At 34.4% G+C, this 24,009-nt stretch overlaps 1 protein-coding gene across 3 annotated transcripts in view; it reads left to right on the top strand.

Moving 5' to 3' along the window:
• ANKIB1 (ankyrin repeat and IBR domain containing 1) overlaps positions 1-24,009 on the top strand; it is a 147,650-nt gene that overhangs the window by 53,297 nt on the left and 70,344 nt on the right. For all 3 annotated transcript variants that reach the window (XM_069461713.1, XM_069461715.1, XM_069461714.1), the window contains 2 exons: positions 8,343-8,525; positions 18,381-18,498. In XM_069461713.1, coding sequence (XP_069317814.1) covers positions 8,343-8,525; positions 18,381-18,498 — 301 coding nt within the window. The remainder of the gene's footprint in view (positions 1-8,342; positions 8,526-18,380; positions 18,499-24,009) is intronic.

The following is a 24,009-nucleotide window of genomic DNA, read 5'->3' as shown; positions in this document are numbered from 1 at the left end:
TTATACTGTATTATTTAGGGAATAATGACAAGAAAAAGTAGATGTTCAATACAGACACAACCATCCTTTTTTTTTTTTCTCCCAAATATTTGCAATCTGCAGTTGGTTGAATCTATGGACATGAAGTCCGTGGATGCCGAATCCAGGGATATGGAGGGCTGACTTGTACATTGAAATACGTAACCTACCATATAACTATCGTTTGTGGAGTATTAAACTCTAGTTATTTTCGGGTGATGTCATACTACTTCGGTGAGGAAAGGCTTAGACTTCTCTTATAAAGTTTACTATCATGGGTAATTTAAATATTTTTTTCTAAACTTATTTTTCTGCATCATTGATTTTAGTCTTTGGCCATAAGAATACTACTTAAAATAGCTAACATTTGTATAATAGTTTCTGATTTTCGTAGTGCTGAACCAAGCATGATACAAAGATTAGGGTTGCGTAAAAGAGTGTTATCAGGTATTTATTAATGTTTCATAAAAGTGAGAGATCACAGTTTGGTGGAAAGAGCACTGGTTTTTAGTCCTGGTCCTCGCCATGACTGTCTATTGGACCTTGCATGTGCTACTTCTTCATTGTAGTAGTGTCCTCCTGGAATTATCTCAAAGACCCCTTTTAGCACTTTTTCTATTAGTTTGTTATTGCAGTAAAATATATATCCCATTTTCAGTATCTAGCTTTTAAGATTAAAGAGATTATTTTTTCCCATGGTTAAGGCCAACTTGATTTTTAACTCTTAAGGATTTATATCTATGGAAATATATCTTTGTCAGTTACTGAAAATAATTTTCACTGTGTATATTTATTTAAGGATAGAGTTGATGAAGTTATCATTTGCATTTAGTAATTTAAATAAATTCCTATGGCTCATTGTTCTGAACCATAGAAAAGTAATATTTATTTTAAAACTTCCCCATCTCCCTATAATAGTTGTATTCTATAATAGGTCCCCACCACAAATACACACACAGAGAGAACATAAAATTAAAATCCCTTAATCAGAAAGTTCTTTTGAGAACCTCCAGGTTTAAAGGTATCATTGGCTATAAAATTGCATTGGTACCTGTATCTCTGGTACCTAGTCCTGACTTCAGAAGTTTTTCATGCTATATTGCTGCCTGGTTGACATCCTCATATGGATACTCCAGCAGTCTCTCAAATTCAACATTTCCAGAATTATACTTTCTTCATCTCTACCCACTAAAGACTTGACTAGTGCTTTGATTCTTGACTCTAGTTTCTATTAATGATGCTACCATTATCCCCATATCCAGTCTTGATACTAGGACTTACCTTGAACTCTTTCTCTTTATTATTGTGTCGGACTTACTGGCAGAGGAGAGTTCCTCGTCTCTTTTGGCTGGTTCCTCCTTTTTATCTCTATGGCCACTTTCTAACACCAAGTGCTTTATGTCAAATCCTCACTTTGGTGTATTTTTAAGAACTTCCTTAAGCAGAAAATCTGGAATTTCATGAATATCAATTATTCAGAATTATTTACTAGATAAAAGTACATATAGTAAATATTTTAGGCAGTTTTGCTGTTATGGCAGGAAGGGAGCCACAGACCATACGTAAACGAGAATGCAGTGTTCTAACAAATCTTTATTTATGGACATCAACCCATTTGGATTTCTTATAATTTCCACATGTCATGAAATATTCTCTTGCCTTTTTCAACCATTTAAAATTGTAAAAACCATTTCTTGTTTGTGAGCTATACAGAAACAAGCAGCAGGCCAGCTTTGGCCTGTGGGCCTTAGTTTACAATGGACACCGCCATAATGCAAAGAAATGGAAAAGGAAAGCAAAGATGACTCCACACTTCAGAAGCTTAAATATATAAAATAGCATTACTGATATGTAACAAGTCCCATATGCTTTAATTATACAAATGACTTAAAGAAATACTATGTAATGGGCATCTAGTGCACAAAAATAAAACTCCAAATTTTAAAACGTAAATCTAGGCCAGGTACAGTGGCTCACACCTATAATCCCAGCACTTGAGAAATCTAAGGTGGGAAGATGGCTTGAGGCCATCTCACGGGTTGGAGACCAGCCTGGGCAATATACTGAGACCCCATCTCTACAAAAAATAAGAAAAATTAGCTGGGTGTGGTGGTCCAAGCCTGTAGTCCCAACTATTTGGGAGGCTGAGGCAGGAAGAACACTTAAGCCAAGGAGTTCGAGGCCGCAGTGAGCTATGATCATGCCACTATACTCCAGCCTAAGAGACAAAGCAAGAACCTGTCTCTAAAAAGAAAATCTTAAATCTTACAAGAATTTAGTAAGTAAAGTAACTTTTCTCTTAGTTTCTGAGAGTTTTTATTTTCTGTTTTCAAATAGAAATGGACTTTGGAGAGGGATAATGGGTTTAGCATGTTCCAATAAAAAATCCAGTGATCTCTCTCCCCTTGGTAGACTTCCCTAGAACAAGCCCAGTCATCAGGCCTCATTTTATTTCTATTAGTGCTTAGCCTGTAATAGTGAGTCAATAAATGGTGGATGTGACAGAGGTGGTTGTTTTAGGTAGTGTTTCACTATTGGTGAAAAGCATTTTTTAAAAACAAATGTTCTGTTAGATATTTTCTGTGCATCCATGCCATACTTGCTTATTCAAAGTTTTAAGTGTAGTTGCTTAGTATCAGATCAAATAGAGGTCACTAGAAAACCGAAGGTGGTAAGTCACACTTTTCCCTTTACAGCCAAGGGCCTAATTGATACTTTGCAGCTATCAGAGCAGTTCACACTTCATTGAAAAGTCATAAAAATCATTTACAGGTCAGACTGAAGAGTTTTACTTAATTATATTGTGTTTTTAGCACCTGGAGTTTTAAAACTGAAAAGAATACAGGAATTATAGTTCGAGCTCAGCAATTGAGTGATTTTGCCTGTCTGGGCCTAAGTTTTCTAATTTTTAATCAAGAGAGTTATGATCTCATTTTTGTCCCCCAAATATTCTGACATTAAGAGCTGTGTTTAGGCAGTGACTGTTATAGGCTTTGAAGGGAAAGAGAGATAACTTTAATTATACATATCCTAGAAGATTTCATGGGCAGTAGTAAGATTTGAGTGGTTGAGATTTCAGTTTAAGTATTTGGAGGAGGCTACTCAAAATATGGATCACAGACCTGCAGCATCAGTAACTCCTGGGAACTTGTTATAAATACAAATTATCAGGCCCACCAGACCTCCACATTCCAAAGCTGAATCTCTGAGAGTAGATTCCAGAAATGTTTTAGCAAGTTTTCCTGATGTTTCTTTTGCATACTAAGTTTGAGAAGCACTGTTTTCAAGCATATGAAGATTGAAGTATTTTGTGGAGGAATAATAAGACAGATGACTTAAAAGGAAAATAGAAGCCATACCAAGTAGAAACTATTAAATGCCAAAGTCAAGAATTTAGGGTTTCTTTTATAGAAAATTGAGCCATTGAAAATTTTGTATTGGAGAAGTGATATTATGAAAGCAAATATAGTAAGATTACCTTAATGGTTGTAATGTAGGATAGATTTGAATGGGTTACTTCTGAAGCAGTGCTTCTTAAAGGCTTGCTACTCAAACAATGGTCCTCAGACTGGTGTTGGCATCAGTCACCTTGGAACTTGTTAGACATGCAAAAATCTCAGGCTCTGTCCCAAACCAACTGAATCTGAATCTGTAGTTCAACAAAATCCCAAGGTGATTCATATTTACATTAAAGCTTGCGGAACCCTGGCTTAGAGCATAGTCTGTGGGCCACCTACATTGAAATCACCGTAAAAAAGTATACGTACTTTTTACAGTCTCCACTCCAGATCTACCTAACATGACTGTCAGGCTACCCAGATGATTATTACACAGTTTGGGAAAACTTTGTGCTGGAATAATGTTTCTAAGTGTGGCTTGACAGAGACCTCAGGCCAAGAAAATTAAAATTTCGAGGAGCGGACCCCAGGCCGTGGAATTTTAAAGTTCTCCAGATGATGCCAGTATATAGCCAAGGTTGAGAAACAATGTATTGGAAGGAGTGATAGGAGTTAGAAGATTATTGCACTAATTCTGGTGTGAACAGATAAAGAGCCTGGATTTGTGTGGTGGTATTAGAGATGGAAAGAATGAGACAGATACAAGAGACATTGTGAAGAACTGGTAGCATTTGGTGACTAAATTAGTTGATATAAGAAGCAAGGGATAGAAAGGTTAAAAATGATGGAAGCTTTAAAATGTTGATATTGACAATAGTAAGCTATCTTTGGATGGCATAATTTTCTCTCTTTGATTCTCTTACATTTTCTATAATAACGTATCACATCTATAATTAGAGTAAAATTAATTAACTTTATTTTTAAGTAAAATGAGCATGGTTTTGAACCTGAGTGACTTTGAAACCTGCTAACAATAATAAACATTTGAAAAGTGAGATGAAGTGAAAGAATTGGTTGGAAGAAAGGGAGAATATATTGAATTTTCATTTAGAAGGATGGAGATTGAGCTCTTAGATTATCCACATGAAATGGTAGGCAGATCATTGAAAGTTAGGACTAAATATTAAGGAATAAGAATATAGATTTAGAAATGATTGTCATCTACATAGAGTTGACAACTAAAAGCAAGATAAGGCATAGATGAGAGATCCAAGGAAAAGACTTTGTGTTGTAGATAAAATAACAGAGTTAAATCCCAGCATTAATTTAGAGAATGCCTATGTTTAAAGGCAGTGAGAACAAGAAGTGGAGTCTGTGAAGGAAACAGAAAAAGTGGAGAAGTAAGAGAACCAAGATGATGCATGTCAAGGATGTCAAGAGAAGAATTTCAAGGAAAGATGGTCATGTGACATGCTGCAGAAAGATAAAGGAGGACTGAGAAAGGCTGATGAATTTGAGAGTTAAGAGATATTAATGACTTTCTGGAATATTGTTTCAGTAAAATGATCAGGGTAGAAGTCAGATTGCTGGGAGTAATTGAGTCATTTGCTGCAGAAATGGAGAGACAGCAGGTATCAAACACTAATTTGACAAATGTGGCTGAGAGAGAAATTATTCAGCAAATAACTAGAAGAATAGCAGGATTAAGATACGGGGCCCCTGTACCAGGAACTAGTAGGAAGTCAGAGTGGAGATAGAAGGAATAATGGAGTGTTCAAGGTCATATAGGAAATAGAGATGATGAAATGGTAATTTTAGGACAAGAACAGACTTTAGGAATCATCCTGTTATACATCTTTTCTCAAAATTATATAAGCCACAATTTACAGATGGACCTGTGTAAACTGAGACTTACAGCAGTTAAATGACTTACCTGGAGTCACCAGACATGTAAATTGTATCAAAGGGACAGGGTGGCTTTTGTCTTAAGAACTGAGACTTAACTGCTCTTAAAACCCCTACTCTTCTTCCTCTGAATTATGAATGGAAAGAAAGGTAGAATAGAAGAACAGATGTGTACAGATAGTGACAATTTGATGTTTCTTTTAAGGTGGAACATTTTTGTACCACCAAGTGTTTGAGACAGACTAAAAACCATATTTGAATAAAATATTCATTCCTCCTATTGAGTTTTTCTTAGCTAATTTGAGAGCGAGGAAAATGATAGTTAGGGTGCTTTGGTTGAAGCATTTTAAAAGTACCTCTTCAGAACCAGATGTAACAATTTAATAGGTATCTCCACCTAATACGTCTTTCACTTGTTGGTGTTCCTGACCTTATGCCCCAAAGGTAGCAAGCTCAGGTACTTTTTAATACATTCCCCTCCAATATCGGGCAATATTGTTGTTAGCTAGCTTCTATGCCAAAGTTTCTATACAGGCAGATTTTCATTGTCAAGACAAATGCTACCAATGTGGACCCTCCATTTCATCATCGATTATGTGTTTCTACAGGTGCCAAATTGCAGCAGTGAGACACAGGTCTTTGTGGTCTTCCCTAACCCACCTCCAGTCAAACTCATTAGGGGACCGTTTGCAAAGACAGATTACCAGTCTCAACCCAAGTTCTAACAGTGGTCATCAATAACCCTTAACAGTGACTTCACACATATCCCCTCACTGCACACACATTTTTCTAATCCCCCAGGGGATGGAGTCTACACTCCACCATATCCTTTTAATAAGGTTCCCTTTACCAAGATTCTTCTAGGGCACAGCTGCTTAAATTTTGTCATCTTTCCTTTTGCTAAAGGGACAATTAAGTTGAAGATGCTTTGTCTTGTTTGCTAATATTTAGTATGCCTTGCATGTTAATGTCTATTGTGAAAGGAAATCAAATCATAACTTTTAAAGCTATCTCAGTGTGCAACTTAGAAATCATTTTCTATGGCATTGAGTAGAAAACCTGAGAATAAAGTCAGCTCTTTATCAGAAGCAAATAGTTTATTTTGTATTTAGGTGTTGGATAACCTGTGAAGCAGAGAGGCTAAAAATGGTAATAGATCCTGTATGATAAATCTGTGTACTTACTACAGGTCCCCAGTATTGAATAGATTTAGGTCATATAAATATATAATGTTTCCACAGCCATACTGGTAGAGTTGTTGCTTCTCAAACATATGCATAATAATAATGTGCATAATAATAATTATGTACATAATGACTCTCCTGGCAATCAGAATCAGACTTTGATTCAGAGGCCTGGGGCATGAGGAGGTTGGGTGGTGAGGCTGAGGTCCTGCATTTCTAACAAACTCCCAAGTGACACTGCTGTTCCCCAGACCACATTTGGACTAAAACGTTCCAGGTGATAAATAGCAACTGACAAAACCTTGCCCTCAGACTCTAGAAGGTGGCTGCCACAATGAGCACTTAGAGCTATCCTCAACAAATATTTTTCTGTAAAGGGCCAGATAGTAAACATTTAAAGCTTTGTGGCCACACATCTATATTTCATATTCTAGGGGTTTTTGTTTGCTTATATTTATAACTTAAAAAAATATTTTTAAACCATCTTAGCTCTGAGGAATACCCCTTGGCCTAGAGCAAGAAGCTAAAGCCAAATACAGTGGACTGTTAAGTTCACTTGTGGCTTCCAGACCTGGCATTGATACAAATTCCTTGTTTTGTCAGGACTCTTGGGATGACTGTAAAAATTATTTGGAAGAAAATGAAAAGAAGCTGCCATTTTGATTAACTCTCATACAAAATGAAAATCTCTAAAAAGTATTCATATTTAGGTCATAAATAAGAGCTTGGGCAGAATATCAAGATGGAACTAGAGTGCATTTGGCTTCTTCAATTTATGTGATCAGCCTGTATATATACTACGAGTCAGTACAACGTCCAGTCATGGTTAAAAATTTGGTCAAACTTGTGTCTGAATCTCAGTTCTACTGCTTGTGAGCTGGGAAACTTTAGTCAAGTTACTTAACCTTACTGAGATACTATAATAACCCTGTTGTATGGGGTTGTTATTATTAAATGAGAATGTGTATTTAAAGTCTTTAACACAGTGCTTGGCACTTAAGAGACAATAAATGATGACTGTTACTATATTATGATGCATATGACTGAATCCTATAAAATAATCTGTATGACTAATTGTCAGGCTGTCCTTTAGGGTTGTCTTAGATATGGTGGTCATGACATTCATGCCCTTCCTAATGTCTCTGCAAACATAATGGGGAAACTTGAACCTATCCCTTTAGTAAAACATATTTAACTTCTGCAAAGCCAGCAGAAATCTCATTACTGAACAAGCCGATTGATTATTCCATGTGTTTTCAAAGGTGGGACTTCTTTGGGCCAAAGAGGGATTGTTTGATAGAATATCTTCCCCATGTGGCTATCAATAGCTATTCCCATCACTTATTTTGAGGAATAATGAAAACAGCTTTGTCTCAGTGACTTGCTCATTCTAATTTCATTTTAGTGTTTCACTGGATAATGAATGATACAAGTGAAAACTTTTGTCTGCTGGGTCAGGACATTCAGTTGTTAGTGGTTAAAGTAACAGTATCAGCAGTGTTTTTGTTTAAGAAAGATTTATAGAAATTTTTAAATTTAAATCACTGAATATCTATAACCCTTTTCTATCTATAAGTAAAACTTTATTTTTGGACTGAACAAAATGCTTAAGAATTTCTTTTTCAAGTCTGAGAAATTGTTTTGGGGGATTGCTATTTTTATTGTTGTTTTTAACCAAAAGAACTCAGCATATTACTGAAAAACAAGAATTACTAATCTGAAAATCAGAAGCCACTGGTATCTAAATATCTTTTATTGTCATTTCAAATACATACTGTACATGCTATTGCCTTTTTTATGCTAATTTTATTATATTTTTAATGTTTTAAAAAATATAGCATGAAATAACTTGTCATTTAAATCTGTAGTTGCAAGTTTTTGAAAAAAACTTTTTTAGCTTTTAGTAAAACATGGAGGAGACTTGTTTGCTGAGAATGAAAATAAAGATACTCCTTGTGATTGTGCTGAAAAGCAACACCACAAAGATTTGGCCCTCAATCTGGAATCTCAGATGGTATTCTCCCGGGATCCCGAGGCTGAAGAAATAGAAGCTGAATATGCTGCATTAGACAAACGAGAGGTCAGTTTTTTTAAGTAAAAGAATTATATGTGATAATTTTAGATTTTATATTAAATTTAATTTTTTTCTTCTTTAAAACTCTGTGTGTGGTCTTTTTTGCAGTATGCTAAATATCCTGTCATGTCCATAGCCATAAATATAAAAATACATCCAGAAAACCTGGGGTGGGGTACCTTTTCTCTAGTATGTGTGAATCTGTTTACTTACATATAAATAAAGGTACTGATGTATATAATATGAATCCCATTCACTCCTATTACTCTGAAGCTCCAGTCCTCCTGTTCACCACTCTTTCTTTCTCCTCTGGATTGATCTTATCAACATACTTTGGTAACTCGCATCTTAAAAAACAAAACCATTGACCGCTCTTCCCGAGCCCTGTCTCTGTTCCTCATTAGTTGTGGCCTCATATCTCTGATCTTTGTATAGGAGAAACAAAACTTAAAAGTTGTGTATACATATCAACTTCCTCACCTTCCATTCACTCTTCAGCCTACTGTAGTATGACTTTCTTCCCTTCTACTGTGATGGAACTGCATTTGCCCTGAAGTTACATGTTGACAAATCTAATAGGTACTTTCTCTCCTCATCTTACTTCCTCAGCAGCACTTGACACAATTGGCCTCTCCCTTCTTGGTGAACCACTCTTCCCTTGGGTTCGGGGACAACAAATCTTCTGGTTTTCCATTAAGTCTTTTCTGTTCAAACATTACCTCTGCCCATTGAGTTGCTCAAGCATAAATGTGGCAAGCATTCTTGATTCTTCCCATCTACTTAGCCATCACATCCAAACAGTCAGAGAATCCTGTCAATTTTACCTCCAGAAATATAACCTAAATTCGTTTGCTCTTCCTAATCTCTACTCCTACCTCCCTAAGCCCTCAGCCACCATCACTTCTTCGCTGAGCTACAGTAATAGTTTCCTTACTGGTCTCCTTCCTTCTCTTCTTGTCCCTTTAGAATCCATTTTGTACACAGGAGCCAGAATGACACTTTTACATTTAAATTACATCGTATCACTTAAATCATTTAGTGACTTTTTATTGTACTTAAAAAAAAAATCTAAACTATTTGCTCAGATGTGAGCCCTTATAAGATCTGACTACTACCTACCTCTGCAACATCAACAAATTTTTTTCCCCAGCACTTTTTGCTCTAATTATAATACCTAGACTACACCAAAGCATTTGCACTTGCTCTTTCCTATGTCTGCTTTCTTCTCCCAGTTGTTTTTTTGGCTGGCTGAGAGAGACATTCTTGGGCCATTTTTTCTAAAACAGGACCCCTCTCTTTCCATTATTCTGTACCATAATACTCTTTTTATTTCATTTTTTAAGTCTACCTTTTCATTATTATTATTTTAACTTAACAATTCATAATTTTACACATTTATGGGGTACAGTGTCATGTTTTGATATATGTATGAAATGTGGAATGATTAAATCTAACGTCAAGTGCTTCACCTATTTTTTTTTTATGATGAGACATTTGAAATTTACTCTTAGTTATTTTGAAATATACGCTATTATTGACTATAATCACCCTGGTGTGTAATAGAGCTCAAAACTTATCTCTCCTATCTTTGTGAAACTTTGTACTCCCATTTATTTTTCATAGGAACTAGCACATGTTACAATTATTTTACATTTTTTTTATTACCTTTCTTTTTCTTTAATTAATTAATAATTTTTTTGAGACGGAGTCTTGCTCTGTCACCCTGGGCTAGAGTGCAGTGGCATCATCATAGCTCGCTGCAACCTCAAACTCCTGGGCTCAAGTTATCCTCCCACCTCAGCCTCCTGAGCAGCTGGGACTACAAGTGCACCCCACCACACTCAGCTAATTTTTCTATTTTTAGTAGAGACAGGGGTCTCACTGTTGCATACGCTGGTCTTAAACTGCTGACCTCAAGTGATCCTTCCACCTCGGCCTCCCAGAGTGCTAGGATTATAGGCATGAACCACTGCACCTGGCTATTTATTGCCTTTCTTTCCTATTAGACTGTCAACACCACGGAGGCTAGAACCATATCTGCCTTACTCAATAGAGTACTTTCAGTATCTAACACACTGCTTACACAAAGCAGGCATCCATAGATATTTCTTAAAGAAATTATAACACAAGATTTTTCCTCCAGAAATGATTCAGTTTCCTTAGTGTTCGATGTTAACTTGATTCTAAAAGGAATTATGTAACTGTTGTTTTATATGTGTTTAGAAAAATAATCATGTTGTTTGTTTTATTTTTCCCATAAATTCCCAGCAATTTTTGAGCTTTTATATTCTATATGTGGACAAATGAACTGACCTTCCTGAAATTGAAATTTATATATTTTTTATCCTTTGTGTTTCTTTAGTTAGGTTATGTTATAGGCATGCTTATTCAGATTAAGTATAGAAAGAGGACCTGTGTAGGTCCTAAGCATTTTGCTAGCCCTTTCACATGGGTATTTAAACCACACGGGAATCTTGAATGATAGTTGTACCCCTCCCCTTTGTTTTTTAATGAGGAAAGTAAATCAGAAAATAGTTGAATAATTTGCCAGGATCAAAGTGAGCTGAACTTGATTCTTCTGAGTTCAAGTTCAAGCATCTTTTGGCAGTACATGATCTTAAGTCAAACAGAAATTATTAATATAATAATTAATATAGTCATTTAGTTAGAAGACAACATTTGAACAATAATATTCCAGAAATAATGTTAATTTGATTAAATTGAAAGACATTTATGACTTTGGTTTTTTCCTCCAACATATCACCTTAATTTAATTTATAATTAAATCAGAAAATAATAGTCATTATCAATAGATTTAAAATCTAAATTAATATAACTACATTACACTATCATGTTAAATTTTAAAAAGATACAGAACAGTTATATAGTAGTAACAGTTTGATACTGCTATGTATAGGAAGAAGATTGAAGTATACCAAAATGATTATTGTGGTTATGGTTATTTTGCTTTACTATTATTATTTTTCCTATTTTGATGCATTTCCTGAAATTTATAATGAATATTTATTACTAAATGCCAGTTAATTACTGAACAGTTTATGTGTATACTAACACACTTAAGCAAACATGTATACATATTGAATTCATAATGCAAAAGTAAAATCATATGCATTGAGCTCTGCTGAAATATTTTTTCCACTTCATATATCATGAACATCTCTCCCAAGTCAGAACATATAATCTATATCTTTTAACCATTTATTTACTGATGGACATTTAAGTAATTTAGATATTTTACCTTTAAAAACAAGGTTACTATGAATATTTGTCATACTGGATATATATTGTGCCATTATTATAGTAAAAATATGGATTCTAGAGCCAGACTGACAGGATCCATATCTTGGCCTGAGGACTGACTTACTGTGTGACCTTGAGCAGGTTACTTAAACTCTCTGCCTCAGTCTCTTAAAATGGGGATAATAATAGTCCCCACCTCATAAGGTTGTAGTGATCCATAAATGAGTTAATATACGTATGTGCTCAGTGTCTAGCTCGTTTTAAGTGTTAACTAAATGTCTGCTGCTATAATCATTGATTATCACATCATCATCATTATTATTGCATTTATATACACATTTAAAAAGTATATTCACTATTTCTAGGAATTGGATCATAGTATTTTAAACTTTAGCAGATGCTCTTTAGCTATCCCACAAGATTATATTAATTTACTTTTCTTCCAGTAGTGTATTAGAGGATCCTTTTCCCTAAACTCTTGCTAGTATTGGATATATATCAGTGTTATTTTCTGCCAGTTTAGACACATAAATGGTACCTTGTTTTAATTTATTTCTTTGATTCTGTGAATTGACTGTTCATTTGCTCATCTTCTACAGATTGTGTTTTCTTAATGCTTTCTATGAGAACTTTGTGTATTTTTTCATATCCTAAGCTTTTCACTTAGAGTATTAAGAAGTGTACTTTTTTTCCTTTCTGTCTTCTGAATTTGCGACATGCTAATGTTATAGTCTTATGCGACTGCATTTTTTTCTAGTTTTGTAGTTTTGTTTTTAATCCATATTGAATTTATTTTTGTCTACCATTTTCATAATGTATAGGGTAATGCTTTCATACTCAAATGCTTCTACACAGATGTTTATAACAGCACTATTCTTAATAGCCAAAAGGTGAAAAATCCAAATGTTTATTAACTAATTAATGGATAAACAAAATGAAATATATATACACAATGGAATATTCAGCTATAAAAAAGGAATGAAGTACTAACAGAGGTTATAATATGGACCAACCTTGAAAACATTATGCTAAGTGAAAGCCAGACATACAAGATCACATATTTGAATGGTTCCACTTACATGAAAGATCTGTAATAGATAAATCCATAGAGACAGAAAGCACCCTGATCGTTGCCAGAGACTGGGGGGAGGAAGGAATAATATGTATAGGGTTTTCTTTTGGAGTGATGAAAATGTTTTGGAACGAGATAGAGGTGGTGATTGTACAACATTGTGAATGTACTAGATGCCACTGAATTGCACACTTTGAAATGATTAATTTTATGTTATATGAGTTTTACCTCATTTTTTGAAAAAAGCAATGCTTTCTTTAAAGTTATTTTTTTGCCTTCTACTTTGATCCTGGTTGACTTTTGGATTATTTTGCCTAAACTAGTAGTTTTACATGGCCTGCTATGTGTTTATATTAAGTCATGTAATTAGATACTTTTTAAAATTTATGTTCTCAAGGCAAAGTGTATATTTTAGCTGAGTTTTTTAATTCAGTTAATGATCTGGACAGTGTATAATATTATCTCTCTATAACTTTTTCTTGACACATCTTTTGTCCTTTTCTCCAAATGATTAGTTTATAAATGGGTAAAATCCACTTCTTAATCCCATCATTCAACAAATCTCTGGATGACTACTCTGCCAGACACTGTTTTAGGTGCTTGGAGGTAACACATAGGAACAAAGATAAGCACCTGCCCTCTAGGTGTTTATATTCCAGCAAGGAGAGAAAAACGTACAAGTAAGTTTAAAAAGTAAGTGCACACATAATTTCAGAGAGTGGTAACTGCTATAAAGAAATAAAATCAAGGTGATGTATTAGAGTGATGGTTGAGAAGACTGTGTTTAGTTTTTTTAATCCTCAAAGAAAGAACAGAAAAACTAGTGAATATTAGGCCTAGATATAGGGGTCAGACTGTAGGAGTAGGATTGTGTGTCTACACCTGAGTATATGAAGGGAGAAGTGAACGATATGCTGCTGTAAAAGCCCATCAAAAGAATCTTTCTTCCCCTCCCTATTCCTAGTCTGTTACTCAGGAAGGCTCAAGTTGCTTTTTCTGGCAAGAAACCCATATGTCGGACATTGCCGAAGCAAGCTACCCTCCTTAGCAGGCTTAACCTGCCCTGCTCTACCAGAGCAGCTTCCTTCCTGTTAGGTCATAGTACAGGTCAGGGTAACCTAGGTCTTAATGCCTAGGTAAAATCAGTTGAGTAAGGAAAAGGGAAACTGAACTGAAGGGAAGAGACAAAGAATCCTAAAGACTTTCCTGGCTTTTTTCCCCTCTCCCACCCAGGCTATGCCCATGGATTAGCTAACGAGAGATTGATATTAAGGGGAATAGGAAATATCCTCTTCTTCCCTGAATGTCTTTCACATCTTTTAAAATTTTAAATTACCAATACATTTGGGTAAATAAGTACCCATTCTTTTATTTTTTTTTTGCAATGAACACATTTTACCTATACAGTTGGGGTGGCAATGGGGGAAGGAGTAGGCTATTTTCATTGTGGAAAAAATAATAAAAACAAATACTTTCATAACTCCTTTATATCATAGTCTTTCCAAAACAGTTTTTGAAGATAACTGTCATTTTATACATGATATCAAAGTAGTGTAGTTTGTGTTAGGCTGTTTCACATTTCATTGGTCTTTTGGTATCAGTAGTATATACTGATGCAAAAGAAGTACTTTTATTTATTCTTTCTTTTTAATTAGTTTCCTTTTTCTTTCTTTGTATCAGTACTGACTGCTCTGAAGATTATTGCTGGTTTGTGTTTAATCTGAAAATAGAAGTAGTTTGTCTTTGCAGCAGGAAAGAGAAAGGCCCCTTCATTTTAGTCCTTCCTGTGGAAGAGAGAACTAGTACCCACTTGGGCCTGAGCAATGCATTGAAATGCTTCACATGACCTAATTACAGTTCTGTCGTGAAAATCTAGAGTAACTGTGTTATGTGTTCATGAGGGCAGTATGTCTTTGTCCTTTAAGAACTATTTTTCTTCCAGTGTTACCTATTTACGTTAAAACTGCGTGCATTTTTAAAAACTGGATCTATACAGATTTCTTTATATTATCCCTTCTTTCTTAATATGTCTAAAATCAAATCTTTGCATATATTATGTCAGAATTGCAAGGAAAACTAATTTCCTTCATTAATTACTTGCACTCTCAGTTTCCAGATAACACTAATCTGTAGAATCGTGATTAAATTTACCATTTTCTGTCTACTTATTTGGCTCAACATAAATGAGGCAGAATGATGACTAATCTGAAAAAGAACATTTAGGAAATAAAACCAGGAAATATAAAATTGCCATCATTGGGAATATCAAATATTTACTATTATTCCTTAGGCAAAAAGAGGTACCTAGAACCCAAAGTCTACACTTGGAACACATTTTCTAGTATTTAAAATATACATAGTATATAACTTCTATACTGGAATTAGGAGTACAAAGTTAACCATTAAAGGGTTTTATTAGGTTTTTGCAGGTGAAAGTGTTTCATAAATTAGCTTAAAAGCAAACTATACATGAGACTTTTTCTAAGAATAGTTTGGATTAAATTGCAGTGTTTCTCTTTTATATAATGGTATTCCCATATAGAATAGCTTGGGTTAAATTTCCATTTCTTTTTTTTCCTTTTTTTTAGAGATGGAGTCTCGCTGTGTTGCCCAGGCTAGAGCTCAGTGATTATTCACAGGCACATTCATCCCACACTACAGCCTTGAACTCTGGGCTCAGGCGATCCTCCTGCCTCAGCCTCCTGAGTAGCTGGGACTACAAGCATACCTGGCTTCATTTCTTTTTCTAGTTAAGGTCATGGAATACCTGTATATGTCAAGATTCACGACAGTATAGCTGAATGTATACATAGGTGAAGTAGGCTTTTAATGCCACGTGATACGAAATGTATTTAACAAAGTCTGCATCATTTTTAAAAGAAATAACACTATAGACTGATTATGTACACTGCCATTATTGGTAGCTCTTTATCATCCCCAGTGATGACTTATACTTTTTAGTTCGAAACATGTTCTTCAAAAAAGAAGCAGAATGAAAATTTAAAATATGTATTATTCTACCACTTTCAAATAATGCTTATAACATTTTGCAGGATTACTTTCCATTTTTCTCTTTGCATATTTTATATTTTGATATTATATATGTTATGTCCAGTAGGCTTTTTTTCTTAATATCTCTTGATTTTTACAAACTCATCATGAAAATCATTTTGAATAACTGCTAACTATTCTAACATGTGAGTATCCTATAACTTCCTTAATGTACATTTGGGTTATTTGTACATTTTTTTACTTTTAAAGTAACATTGCCGATAACCAATTATGTCCACATTTGTGATTATACCTTAGGATACATGCCTACAAGTAAAATTACTGGGTTAAAAGATGAATTACTGTAAAGGTTCGTGATTTATGATGCTAGGTTGTTAAGTTATACACTGATTTTTATTGTCACCTACAGTATATCTGAGGGCCAGCTCACTGCAGCTTTACTGACATTGAGTATATTGAGTATTGTCTTTTTTTTTTTTTAAATCTTAGCTAGTTTACTAGATAGAGTTTATATCTTTAAGGTTATTTGTATTTTTATAACTTTTTTATTTTATAACTTGTCACCAATTTCTTATATATTGAAGATAATATACTTCTTCTGTTTAAATCTTGGCAGGTTTTTATGTTATCAAGTCTGTCGATCTTTTCTGTCATTAACACACTCTTTGCTCTTATATGTATCCCTTCCATAAGATGTTTAAGGATCAGGAAGTTTATCATGCCAACTGAGAGAAATTATACCTACCTGGTGAATAGTTTTAGTTATATGAAGTTAAGTAAAAATTGATGATGAGATGGTTACCATAAGACTAAAAAAAAGCAAGAAATAAAGATAATACCTGCAAATCACCTACAATGGGTGAGGTTTATTAACTGCCCAGAGTTCTCTGAAAACTGTGATAAATGTTGCCAGAGGACATCCTCAGTGGTTGTTTTCTGATAGGTACTTGAGAATTTCTGTGGCTTTTTAAGCTATGATCTTTAGTTCTATGCTTACTGCAGTAAGTTTGTTTACCTATATTTAAAGGATTGAAATGGATACGTGTATCAGTATTAATGATAAAAGCATAATATTGAATAAAAATAAGAGAAAGTAAATTGCCTATTGATGTATATAATGTTATGCCATAGTATTGTGACAGCTACAAATGAAATTTCTAATAATGATTAGAAATAGTGATTAGCTATAGGCAAGGAGTGGAGAGATTAAGGAAATAGAATAGGGAAAACATATCACAGGTTATTTTAGCTTTATAAATTTTTGCTTCTTTGATTTAAAAAACACTTGAAACAAGTCTGGCAAAAATGTTACCAGTAATTGATTCTGAATGGTGAGTCACTTGTGACTTATTCTTTATATGTTTTTGTTAAAAGCAAAAAAAAGGATAACAAAGGAATAAAAAAACTTGAGATGATACAGTTCCTGTAGGAAGAAAGCAAAGGAGCGTTAACACTCATAAATAGATAACATGTTTACCAGAAAGAAGTCTATATAGTATGGCATAGTCACTTTTCTCCAAATTAATTAATTAATGTATCATATAATCCCACTGGCAATCCCAATTAGATTTCAGTTAGAATTTGATAGAATAAGTCTACAATTCACCTGAAAAAAATAAACAGAAAAGAATATCCAAGAAATGTTTGGGAAAACAAAAAAGGAGTGCTGCAGATTGGCTATTAGAACTTTTTAGTAAGTGTAAATGTTTCCTGGTTCAGTGACTAAAACTGTGCCTAAATGAACACACGTATATTCACACCCAATTGATTTGCAAAACAAACAGACTGGATAAAAATACAAGAGAACTTTAATAATGATTATTGCTCAGTGGTGGGATTATGGGTTTTTATTTCTAATACTTTTTGTATTATCCACTTATTAAAACTATAAAGTAAGATGGCCTTGCCATTATAATATGATACATTTATTTTTAGAATGATAAGGTAAGGTACTGAGCCCCAGCATCTGCATTCCCACTTAAAAGAGACTTATGAAAGGGTAGTTTGAAGTCTATGGTGGTGGAGAATAAAAAAGCCTCCTTAAACTTCAATAATCAAATTGAAACTGGAAGATAAAATAAATGGTAATCATATGCTGTCAACCCTTAGTATCCGTGGAACATTGGTTCCAGGACCCTCTTGGATAGCAAAATCTGCCAATGTTCAAGTCTCTTATATAAAATGGTGTAGTATTTGCATATAATCTACACGTATTCTCCCATATGCTTTAAATCATCTCTAGATCACGTACAATACCTAATGCAATATAGATACTATGTAAATAGTTGTTATACTGTATTGTTTAGGGAATAATGACAGGAAAAATCTGTACATGTTTAGTACAGACATAACTATCCATTTTTTTCCCCTAAATATTTTCAATCCGTGGTTGGTTGAATCCATGGTTAAGGAACCGTGGATATGGGGGGACTGACTGTATATTTGTTTATAGGTATTTTCATACTCCCTGAGAGTACAATGGCCAGTTTAACTTTATTTTTTTTTCCTTTTCAAAGCCATATGAAGGATTAAGGCCTCAGGATCTTCGCAAATTGAAAGATATGCTTATTGTGGAAACTGCAGACATGCTTCAGGCTCCTCTGTTTACTGCTGAAGCTTTACTTCGAGCTCATGGTAATGAAAGAAAAAATGTTTTATGTTTCTGATAACATGAGTGCCTTTTGAAGTTTTTCAGAGTTAAGATATAGCTTTTTTTTATTTTAATATGAAACAATATGGTTTGTTAAATAAGCCTGAATTGTTTTTTGTGTAGTGGTTACTGCAATACTCAATTCCTCATAAAATTTTGTATTTTGAAGTATAAACTGGCTATAAATCAAAGAGGATAAATTAGAAATTTCTTTTTAAACATTGAGCTACTAAATCAACTTACAGATTGTCTCATTTTAGAAGTATGTCTGATTTGAGTGAGAATGGGCATTGAAATCTGTAGCCCTAGTCCTAGTCTTGTAAGTAATTTTTACTGAAGTTATTCAAATATAAAATTGTAATAGTTCAATTAAATACCTAAGAATGGTGCTATTAGTATGTCAATTGTATTTATTTTATGTAAAAGCTATTTTTCCCCATGAAATGCACAGAGTGAAGTTAAAGTGTCAACTCAGGAATATACTGTCCCTTTTAAGGATTTTTTTGTTTTTCTTTTGTTTTTCATTTTGTTTTTAAACATAACCAGCTTTACTTAGCTTGCTCTAAGTTCTCTGTGATTCTTAAAGCAGACATTCTGGGAGTTGTCACATGCTAGGTTGGACTCTCTCATTGCACACGTGATATTTGACATATTGGCTGGTTTCAAAGAAAACTATTTTCTTATGTTAAAATATTTTGTAAAAGAGAAAGAAAGGTAAATGCTGAATTAAAAAAATAAAAATTAAAAATACATCAAGAAAAGAAAATGACGATTCTAGTCATTTTGAGACTCTAGCTATCTGTTTTAACTATAAATCTTTATTGTGTCCATACTAAAGTAGAATGCCACCTTCCAAAATTTTTATATAATCTTTTGATCAGAAGAAAATTTAAAACTCACCAATTGACCACCGCTGTTAATAATTGGGTATATTACCCTCCAGAGTCACTACCTTCAATATTGATGTTTCCCACAGTCTACATTGTCATTCTTTTCCTACTTTATATACTGATGGCTTTTAAATTTTAGTGTAAATAAGAAATGCCTGGGAAACAAAACAGATTCCTAGGACTAACCCCAGGGAGTCTTAAGTCATTAAGTGTGGGGTGAGGCATAAATATATGTGTTGTAAACAAGCCTACCCAGTGAACCACTTTGAGAAACATTGCTGTACACATTTATCTACTAAAATCAATGGTTTCAAAAACCACTTGAAAAATAAACATTATATCTACAACCTGACTTTAATCAAGTATGTTAGACTGTATTTCTAAATGCTTATTTATTATTTACTCTTCAATCTAAGGATGCCCACAGCTGAACTTGTCATTTTTCCCACTGTCTTAATTAGTAGGCACCAATATTCACCTAATTTTCCTTGCCAGAAACTTGAAAGTCATACTTTACTCCTCCATTTCTATTATATTTGGCCACAGTCCCATCATTTCTCTTCCTAAATATCCCTCAGCCTCCCCCCAACCTCCCCAGCTCTTTCCATTTCCACTGCCACTGACTTAAATTCTGGTTCTCACTGTTTTTCATCTAAATTGTAGTGTCCTGACCCCTAGTCTCCAGTTTTGCCATTCCTCTTTCACCCAATTACTTGTTCATATTGCCATTATCCTTTTAAAATGCAAATCTGAGCATGTTACTCCCCTGCTGAAAACCCTTCACTGGCTCTCGGCAGACTTAAAATCATCCGGATTTTTTAGTAGACTTTATGACATAGACTTGTTTACCTGGTCTGTCAGTGTCTCCCCATTTCTTTACCCACTCCAACTTGTTCTTAGAAATCACCTCTTCTAGAAAACCTTTTCTGAGTGTTTCTTCCCAAGTCTCCATTGAGACCCTTCCCATTGGAAGGTCTATGCCTGTTATATCCCATGCATATATATGTAATACATTTAAAATAGAATATTGTAATCTCTTTATGTTTTTAAAAAATTATTACATAATGCATAATAGTTGTATATATTTGTAGGGTACATGTGATGTTTTGATATAGGCATACAATGTGAATTAATTAAATCAGGGTAATTAGGGTATCCAGCACCTCAGATATTTATCATTTCTTTGTGTCAGGTACATTCCAGTTCTACTCCTTTAGTTATTTTAAAATATATCCTAACTTATTGTGGATTATAATCATTTTGTTATGCTATCAAATATTGTTCATTCTACCTAACTGTCTAACTATATTTTTGCACCCATCATCCATCCCCACATTATCCCCCCACTACCCACTACCCTTCCCAGCCTCTGGTAACCATCATTCTACTCTTTGTCTCCGTGAGACCAATTGTTTTTTTTTTTTTTTTGAGACAGAGTCTCACTCTGTTGCCCAGGCTAGAGTGAGTGCCGTGGCGTCAGCCTAGCTCACAGCAACCTCAAACTCCTGAGCTCAAGCGATCCTCCTGTCTCAGCCTCCCGAGTAGCTGGGACTACAGGCATGCGCCACCATGCCCGGCTAATTTTTTCTATATATATTTTTAGCTGTCCATATAATTTCTTTCTATTTTTAGTAGAGGTGGGGTCTCGCTCTTGCTCAGGCTGGTCTCGAACTCCTGAGCTCAAACGATCCGCCCACCTCGGCCTCCCAGAGTGCTAGGATTACAGGCGTGAGCCACCGCGCCCGGCCCCAATTGTTTTTTAATATTTAGCTCTCACATATGAGTGAGAACATGCAAAATTTGTCTTTCTGTGCTTGCTTATTTCACTTAACATAACATTCTCCAGTTCTATCCATGTTGTTGGAAATGGCAGCATTTCATTCTTTTTGTGGCTATATAATATTCCATTGTGTGTATGTACCACAATTTCTTTTTACATTCATCTGTTGATGGACACTTAGGTTGATTCCAAATCTTGGCTATTATGAATAATGCAATAAGTATTAAATATGAGAATGCAGACTGTATTCTTCTGAGAATGCCTATTCAGATCCTTTGCCTATTTTTAATTGAATTATTTGATTTTTTCCTATTGAGTTGTTAGAGCTCCTTATATATTCTAGTTATTAATCCCTTGTCAGGTGGGTACTTTGCAATTATTTTCCTTCATTCAGTGGATTGTTTCTTCCCTTTGTTGATTGTTTCCTTTGCTGTGCAGAAGCTTTTTAGTTTGATGTGACCCCATTTGTCCAATTTTGCTTTGGTTGCCAGTGCTTTGGGGGTATTACTCAAGAAATCATTGCACAGACCAATGTCCTGAAGCATTTCCCCAGTGTTTTCCTTTAGTAGTTTCATAGTTTTAGGTCTTAGATTTAAGTCTTCAATCCATTTTGATTTGATTTTTGTATATGGTGAGAAATAAGGATCTAGTTTCATGCTTCTCCATATGGATACCCAGTTTTCCCAGCACCATTTATTGAAGAGACTATCCTTTTCCTAATGTATGTTCTTGGCACCTTTGTTAAAGATAAGTTCACTCTAGATGTGTGGATTTATTTCTGAGTTCTCTATTCTGTTCGATTGGTCTATGTGTTTGTTTTTATGCCAGAACCATGCTGTTTTGGTTACTAAAGCTCTGTAGTATAATTTGAAGTCAGGTAATATGATTCCTCCAATTTTGTTCTTTTTGCTCAGATGGCTTTGGCTATTCTGAGTCTTTTGTGGTTCCATATAAGTTTTAGGATAATTTTTTCTATTTCTGTGGAGAATGTCATTGGTATTTTCATAGAGATTGCATTGAATCTGTAGATTGCTTTGAGTAGTATGGATATTTTAACAATACTGATTCTTCCAATTCACAAGCATGGAACATTCTTTCCTTTTTTTTTTTTTTTTTTTGTTTTGTCCTTTTCAATTTCTTTCATCAATGTTTTATAGTTTGCATTATAGAGATCTTTCACTTCTTTGAAGTTTATTCTTAGGTATTTTATTTGTAACTATTGTAAATTGAATTACTTTCTTGGTTTCTTTTTCAGATTATTTACTATTGGCATATAGAAATGCAACTGATTTTTGTATGTTGATTTCATATCTTGCAGTTTTACTAAATTTGTTTGTTAGTTCAAGTAGTTTGTTTTGTGGAGTCTTCAGGCTTCTCTAGATATAAGGTCATATCCTCTGCAAACAAGGATAATTTGACTTCTTCTTTTCCAATTTGGATATCTTTATTTCTTTCTCTTGTCTGATTGCTCTAGCTAGAACTTCCAGTACTATGCTGAATGACAGTGGTGAAAGTGAACGTCCTTGCCTTGTTCCATATCTTTGAGGAAAGGCTTTCAGTTTTTCCCTATTCAATATGATACTCACTGTGGGTCTGTCATATATGGCCTTTATTGTGTTGAAGTAAGTTGCTTCTATACCCAGTTTGTTGAGAGTTTTTATCATGAAAGGATGTTGAATTTTATCAAATGCTTTTTCAGCATCAATTGAAAGGATCATATGGTTTTGGTCCTTTGTTCTATTGATGTGATATATCACATTGATTGATTTGGGTATGTTGAACCATCCTTGCATCTCTGAGATGAATCCCACTTGAGCATGATGAATAATCTTTTTAATGTGTTGTTGAATTTGGTTTGCTAATATTTTGTTGATGATTTTTGCATCTACATACATCAGAGATATTGGCCTCTGGTTTTCTGTTTTTGTTGTGTCTTTGTCCGGTTTTGGTGTCAGGGTGATAAAGGCCTCTTAGAATGAGTTTGGGAGTATTTCCTTCCCCTCCATTTTTTGAAATAGTTTAAGAGGAATTAGTATTAGTTCCTCTTTGAATGCTTGGTAGAATTCAGAAGTGAAGCCTTCAGGTCCTGAGCTTTTCTTTGATGGGAGACTCTTTATTACTGCTTCTGTCTCATTTGTTATCAGTTTATTCAAGTTTTGGATTTCCTCTAGGTTCAATCTTGGTAAGTTTTATGTGTCTAAGAATATATCCATTTCTGCTAGGTTTTCCAATTAATTGACATATGGTTGCTCATAGTAGTCTCTAATCCTTCGGATTTCTGCAGTATCAGTTGTAATGTCTCCTTTTTCATCTCTGATTTTATTTATTTGTGTCTTCTCTTTTTTTTCTTAGTCTGGCTAAAGGTATGTCAATCGTGTTTATGTTTTTGAAAAACCAACTTTTTGTTTCATTGATCTTTTATTTTTTTTTATTTCATTTATTTCTGCTTTGACCTTTATATTATTTATTTATTTTTTTATTTCAGGACATTATGGGGGTACAAAAGTTTAGGTTATGTATGCCCCCGCCCTGAGTCAGAGCTTCAAGCGTGTCCATCCCCCAGACAGTGCACATTGCACTCATTATGTATGTATACACCCATCCCCTTCCCCACCCACATCTGCCTGACACCTGATCACTGTTATTTCTAAATGTGCTCTTAGGTGATGATCAGTGAAACCAATTTGATGGTGAGTACATGTGTTGCTTATTTTTCCATTCTTGGGCTACTTCACCTAGTAGAATGGGTTCCAGCTCTATCCAGGAAAATACAAGAGGTGGTATATCACCATTGTTTCTTATAGCTGAGTAGTACTCCATGTATA

Source organism: Eulemur rufifrons, chromosome 29 (assembly GCF_041146395.1).
Source record: "Eulemur rufifrons isolate Redbay chromosome 29, OSU_ERuf_1, whole genome shotgun sequence".
Classification (NCBI taxonomy): Eukaryota; Metazoa; Chordata; class Mammalia; order Primates; family Lemuridae; genus Eulemur; species Eulemur rufifrons.
Note: the sequence above shows the minus strand (reverse complement) of the source record. Positions and strands in the feature narration are given on the sequence as shown.